At 47.9% G+C, this 6,653-nt stretch overlaps 1 protein-coding gene across 1 annotated transcript; it reads right to left on the bottom strand.

Annotated features, from left to right (window-relative positions):
* Positions 1–215: 215 nt before the first annotated feature.
* Positions 216–5,691, bottom strand: LOC311518582 (uncharacterized protein; the record flags this gene model as incomplete). Its single annotated transcript, XM_084624505.1, has 3 exons — positions 5,224–5,691; positions 3,969–4,068; positions 216–305 (listed from the first exon to the last, which is right to left on the bottom strand). The coding sequence occupies exons 1-3, from the start codon at positions 5,673–5,675 to the stop codon at positions 216–218; spliced, it is 642 nt and encodes a 213-aa protein (XP_084480631.1). The 5' UTR covers positions 5,676–5,691.
* Between the last annotated feature and the right edge of the window lie 962 nt (positions 5,692–6,653).

Raw genomic sequence — 6,653 nt, 5'->3', positions numbered from 1 at the left:
GCTCCCTCCAACAAATAACCTTAGCCTGCTAGCTAGTGCACCGAGATGGGCAGAGCCCTGCATACATGTGCTCGCTCCCTTAGCAGGGGCTTGGGCACATCTAATGATGCTGTAACTCCCCTCGCTCACCAGGAATGCAAGCAGTGCTTTGTTAGTTGCACCTGAACAGGTGTGTGAGGGCTCTCTGAGCCTGATCTCTGTCTGGCACACCTGTGCTAGAGGTTGCCAGAACTGGGCACAAAACCTGAAGGACAGACGTTACACGTGTGATAGGTGCTTTGCTCTTCTGGGGAGAGGAACTGGGTCTACGAGAACACAAGACTCACATTGGCAGTTGTTGAAAGGGCAATCAGAAATGCCAGAACCTCTTACTGACTGCTTCTTTGGATTGCCCATGAAGAGGAAATAATTACTGGGAGAGAGGAGAGGCATCATGCAGCAGGCGCTTGAGGCACGTAGAGAGAAAATGTTAATGTCAATGCACAACTATGTTAGTAGACACTCAGGGGCTCCTACACGTATTGCTTCCCTACAGGAGGTATTTTCTTGACTTCCTTCAAAAAAGGGGTATGTGCCCACACACCTCCCCACACCTATGTGGCTAGAACAATGCACACAGCCCCCTCACGTTCTGGGAGTGAAGAAGTGCAACAGAATCCTATCACAATCCAGGCACTAGGATGGCAGAAGAAATGTTATTTTCCAGAATCTAAGGGCTTTGAAAACAATGGCCAGTAATCATATCTTAACATTAAACAAACTCAAAAGAAACTATCAGTATGTCTTTAAATAATTACCCATGAGACTTGCTTCTAAATTGACAGGAGCCAGAGAAAAGCAACATAGAATCAGATGACATGAAGTGATATTTAATTAACCCAGTATTTCAGAGCAGTCATATGCTGGCGGTAAACTCTTTAGTTGTGATTTGTTTGATCCCATATCAAAATGTACTATCTCAATGAGATATATTCCAGCAGTGATTTATGTGCATATTCTCTCCCTGAGTGCAAGTCATTTTCATTTCAGTTTATGGAGTTTTGCATGTGCATGTAGAGGAGAATATGCCCTTTATGGCAGAGCTTTGGACTCACAGAAATATTCCACATTATGTTGCAGTTACCTGAAACACTAATGCTAGCATTTTCTAGCTCTTCCTTCTCCTCCGTATTTTGCCATACATGTTTAAGGTTGGTTGGGGTTTGGCTATAAAGCTGTCTGAGAGAAGTTTGAAGCAGACTTCAGAATAGCAAAGACTACAAAGCTGCTCTGTGCTGTTCCCTTCCGTTCTAAGGAACATCACTGTAAACCCAAAACCTCAGCCACTGCCTGCTGAAGTTCAGGAAACACATGTTTCCTGAACTTAGGAGGGGGAGGGATAGCTCAGTGGTTTGAGCATTGGCCTGCCAAACCCAGGGTTGTGAGCTCAAGCCTTGAGGGGGCCATTTAGAGATCTGGGGCAAAAATTGGGGATTGGTCCTTGTCAAGGTTCCTCCCCCACTCTGAACTCTAGGGTACAGATGTGGGGACCTGCATGAAAAACCTCCTAAGCTTATCTTTACCAGCTTAGGTCAAAACTTCCCCAAGGTACAAAATATTACATCCGTTATCCTTGGACTGGCCGCTACCACCACCAAACTAATACTGGTTACTGGGGAAGAGCTGTTTGGATGCGTCCTTCCCCCCAAAATACTTCCCAAAACCTTGCACCCCACTTCCTGGACAAGGTTTGGTAAAAAGCCTCACCAATTTGCCTAGGTGACTACAGACCCAGACCCTTGGATCTTAAGAACAATGAACAATCCTCCCAACACTTGCACCCCCCCTTTCCTGGGAAATGTTGGATAAAAAGCCTCACCAATTTGCATAGGTGACCACAGACCCAAACCCTTGGATCTGAGAACAATGAAAAAGCATTCAGTTTTACAAGAAGACTTTTAATAAAAAATAGAAGTAAATAGAAATAAAGAAATCCCCCCTGTAAAATCAGGATGGTAGATATCTTACAGGGTAATTAGATTCAAAAACATAGAGAACCCCTCTAGGCAAAACCTTAAGTTACAAAAAAGATACACAGACAGAAATAGTTATTCTATTCAGCACAAATTCTTTTCTCAGCCATTTAAAGAAATCATAATCTAACACATACCTAGCTAGATTACTTACTAAAAGTTCTAAGACTCCATTCCTGTTCTGTCCCTGGCCAAGATGACTACAGACAGACACAGACCCTTTGTTTCTCTCCCTCCTCCCAGCTTTTGAAAGTATCTCGTCTCCTCATTGGTCATTTTGGTCAGGTGCCAGCGAGGTTACCTTTAGCTTCTTAACCCTTTACAGGTGAGAGGAGCTTTCCCCTGGCCAGGAGGGATTTCAAAGGGGTTTACCCTTCCCTTTATATTTATGACACGCCCCCCAAATCTCAGCTAGGGTGAAACACTGGCTGGGATTTCTTCCTGGAGCTCTAGGAAAAACAGAGTTAAGACACATGCATCTCTAAATATACTACCAAGTACATAAAGACTAACAATATTTTCCACATCTCAAAGACGATTTTAACCAGTTGATTCTGGGAAACTTTCACGGGAGAGTGCATCAGCCACTTTGTTAGAAGCTCCTGAGATGTGTTGGATGTCGAAATCAAAATCTTGGAGAGCTAAACTCCACCGAAGAAGTTTTTTGTTAGTTTCTTTGACGGTGTGAAGCCACTTCAGTGCAGCACGGTCGGTTTGCAGGTGGAAACGCCGTCCCCAAACATATGGGCGTAGCTTTTCCAGAGCATAGACAATGGCATAACATTCTTTTTCAGTGACTGACCAGTTGCTTTCCCTCTCAGACAGTTTTTTGCTGAGAAACACTACAGGGTGGAATTCTTGATCAGGTCCCTTCTGCATTAAAACTGCTCCCACACCACGCTCGGATGCATCTGTGGTTACTAGGAATGGTTTGTCAAAGTCTGGGGCCCTTAGTACAGGGTCAGACATGAGTGTCGCTTTAAGCTTGTTAAAGGCCTTCTGACACTTTTCGGTCCACTGAACAGCATTTGGCTGTTTCTTTTTGGTTAGGTCTGTCAGTGGGGCAGCGATTTGGCTGTAGTGCAGTACAAATCATCTGTAATAACCGGCCAAGCCTAAGAAGGATTGAACCTGTTTCTTTGACTTTGGGACAGGCCACTTTTGGATAGCATCCACTTTGGCCTGTAGGGGGCTGATAGTTCCTTGACCCACCTGGTGTCCAAGGTAAGTCACTCTGTTTAGGCCTATTTGACACTTCTTAGCCTTAACAGTTAGTCCTGCCTCCCTTATGCGCTCAAGGACTTTTTGTAGATGTTCCAGGTGGTCTGCCCAGGAATCCGAAAATATGGCCACGTCGTCAAGGTAGGCGACTGCATATTCTCCTAATCCCGCTAGGAGACCATCTACAAGTCTTTGGAAAGTGGCGGGTGCATTTCGCAGCCCGAAAGGGAGTACATTAAATTCATACAGCCCGAGATGTGTGATGAAGGCTGACCTTTCCTTGGCAGATTCATCTAGCGGTACCTGCCAGTACCCCTTGGTTAAGTCCGAGGTAGAGATGAACTGGGCCCGTCCCAGTTTCTCTAATAGTTCATCTGTGCGTGGCATTGGATAGTTGTCTGGGCGAGTTACAGCATTTAGCTTACGGTAGTCCACGCAAAAACGTATTTCCCCATCTGGTTTGGGAACTAGAACCACTGGAGATGCCCATGCACTTTCAGAGGGGCGGATTACACCCATCTGTAACATATCCTGGATCTCCCGTTCTATAGCAGTTTTAGCTTGAGGAGATACCTGGTAAGGTTGAACCCTAATTGGGTGAGCATTACCTGTGTCAATGGAGTGGTATGCCCGTTCAGTCAGTCCTGGGGTGGCTGAGAATGTTGGCGCGTAGCTAGTGCACAGCTCCTGGATCTGCTGTCGCTGCATACACCCAAGGGTCATGGAGAGGTTCACCTCTTCCACACCACCACCACATTTCCCTTCGTAGTAGACACCTTTGGGCCACTCAGCGTCGTCTCCTCCCTGGGCTGTAAACTGACAAACCTTTAATTCTCTGGAATAAAAGGGCTTTAGAGAATTAATATGGTACACCTTAGGCTTCCGGTTGGAGGTGGGGAATGCTATGAGATAATTAACAGCTCCCAGGCGCTCCTGGACCGTGAATGGCCCTTCCCACGATGCTTCCATTTTATGGGCCTGGAGCGCCCTTAAGACCATGACCTGGTCTCCTACTTTGAAGGAACGCTCTTTGGCATGTTTATCATACCAGGCTTTTTGCTCTTTTTGAGCATCCTGTAAGTTTTCTCTAGCAAGGGCTAAAGAGGTTCGGAGGGTGTTTTGTAGGTTGGTTACAAAGTCCAGAATGTTAGTTCCTGGAGAAGGTGTAAATCCCTCCCATTGCTGCTTCACCAACTGCAATGGCCCCTTAACCTCACGGCCATATACAAGTTCAAATGGGGAAAACCCTAAACTGGGATGTGGTACAGCTCTGTAGGCAAAGAGCAACTGCTGCAACACTAGGTCCCAATCATTGGAGTGCTCATTTACGAATTTACGTACCATGGCCCCCAAAGTTCCATTAAACTTCTCCACCATGCCATTTGTTTGATGATGGTAAGGAGTGGCAACCAAGTGATTTACCCCATGAGCTTCCCAAAGGTTTTTCATAGTTCCTGCCAGGAAATTAGTCCCTGCATCTGTGAGGATGTCAGAGGGCCAACCTACCCTGGCAAAAATGTCTGCTAGTGCCTGGCACACACTTTTAGCCCTGGTGTTGCTTAGAGCTACTGCTTCCGGCCATCGGGTGGCAAAATCCATGAAAGTCAGTATGTACTGCTTTCCTCTGGGTGTCTTTTTCGGAAAAGGACCCAGAATATCCACAGCTACTCGCTGAAATGGAACTTCAATGATGGGGAGTGGCTGGAGAGGGGCTTTGACCTGGTCTTGGGGTTTTCCCACTCTTTGGCACACCTCACAAGACTGGACATAGGTAGAAACATCCTTGCCCATTCCCTCCCAGTGGAATGACCCCCCCAAATGGTCTTTGGTCCTGTTCATCCCAGCATGGCCACTAGGGTGATCATGGGCTAAGCTCAAGAGCTTGGCCCAGTATTTAGTTGGAACTACCAACTGTCTCTGAGGATGCCAGTCTTCCTGGTGTCCCCCAGAAAGAGTTTCCTTGTATAAAAGTCCTCTTTCTACAACAAACCTGGATCGATTAGAAGAGCTGAGAGGCGGTGGGTTGCTCCGTGCCGCCGTCCAAGCTCTCTGGAGGCTTTCATCTGCTTCCTGTTCGGTCTGGAACTGTTCCCTTGATGCTGGAGACATCAGTTCCTCATGGGATTGTGGACCTAGGCTTGGTCCCTCTGGAAGCGATATAGGGGATGGAGCTGTTTCTGTTGACTGTGAACCGCTCTCCGCTGGTGCACTATGTTGGGATTCAGGCTCCGGCTGAGCCTCTTGTGTAGGGTTATCGGCTGCTGCCAGTTCAGGTTCGGTGGGGCCCTCTGGTGTTGAGGTTGCAAGTACTGGATTCAGTGCTGACACGGGGTCTGGTGTTGGTTGTTTGGCTGGTTCCGGTTCTGGGACTGGTTCCGTCTGGGTCTCTGGGACTGGATCCACTACTGCTGTTGCAGACATTGGCCTGGGGTCCAGGTCCATCACCTCTGACTGGGTCCTGAGAAGTTTCCGGAACAGAGCTAGGCCTCACGGCTTGTTTAGCCTGGCTGCGGGTGACCATTCCCACCCTCTTGGCCTGCTTCACATGATTGGCCAAGTCTTCCCCCAACAGCATGGGGATGGGATAATCATCATAGACTGCAAAGGTCCACATTCCTGACCAGCCCTTGTACTGGACAGGCAACTTGGCTGTAGGCAAATTGAAAGAGTTGGACTTGAAGGGTTGAATCGTCACTTGGATCTCTGGGTTGATTAAATTGGGGTCCACTAAGGAAGCATGGATAGCTGACACCTGTGCTCCGGTGTCCCTCCACGCGGTGACCTTCTTCCCGCCCACACTCACAGTTTCCCTCCGCTCCAAGGGTATCTGGGCCTGTGGACCTCTGGTGTGATTCCGGTGCAATGAACTGTAATCTGTTGGGGTTCTTGGGCAGTTGGCCTTTACATGCCCCAGCTCGTTACACTTAAAACATCGTCCAGCTGACGGGTCACTGGGGCGAGGAGGGTTGCTGGAGAACGGGGTGGTGGGACGATAAGGGGTCTGGAGGGTTCTTTGGGAGGTAGGTGGGGCTTTGGGTGGCCCCCGGTAATAGGGTGTGGTCTGGGGTGGTCCCTTCTGGTCTCCGCTCCAACTGCGACCAGTTTTCTTCTTCTCTGCCACCTCCACCCATCTGGCTCCAATCTCTCCTGTCTCAATTACAGTTTTGGGTTTCCCATCTAGGATGTATCTTTCTATTTCCTCAGGAACACCCTCTAAGAATTGTTCCATTTGCATTAGGAAGGGCAAATTTACTGGAGATTCAACACTTGCTCCTGATATCCAGGCATCCCAATGTTTCACAATGTGGTAGGCATGTCGGGTAAATGACATGTCTGGTTTCCACCTTAGGGCTCTGAACCTCCAACGAGACTGCTCGGGTGTTATCCCCATTCTGACTCTCGCCTTGGATTTAAACAGTT

Source organism: Lepidochelys olivacea, assembly GCF_965140295.1.
Source record: "Lepidochelys olivacea isolate rLepOli2 genome assembly, chromosome: 1".
NCBI classification, from domain to species: domain Eukaryota; kingdom Metazoa; phylum Chordata; order Testudines; family Cheloniidae; genus Lepidochelys; species Lepidochelys olivacea.
The sequence above is the reverse complement of the archived record's forward strand: the minus strand, read 5'-3'. Positions and strand labels throughout refer to the sequence as shown.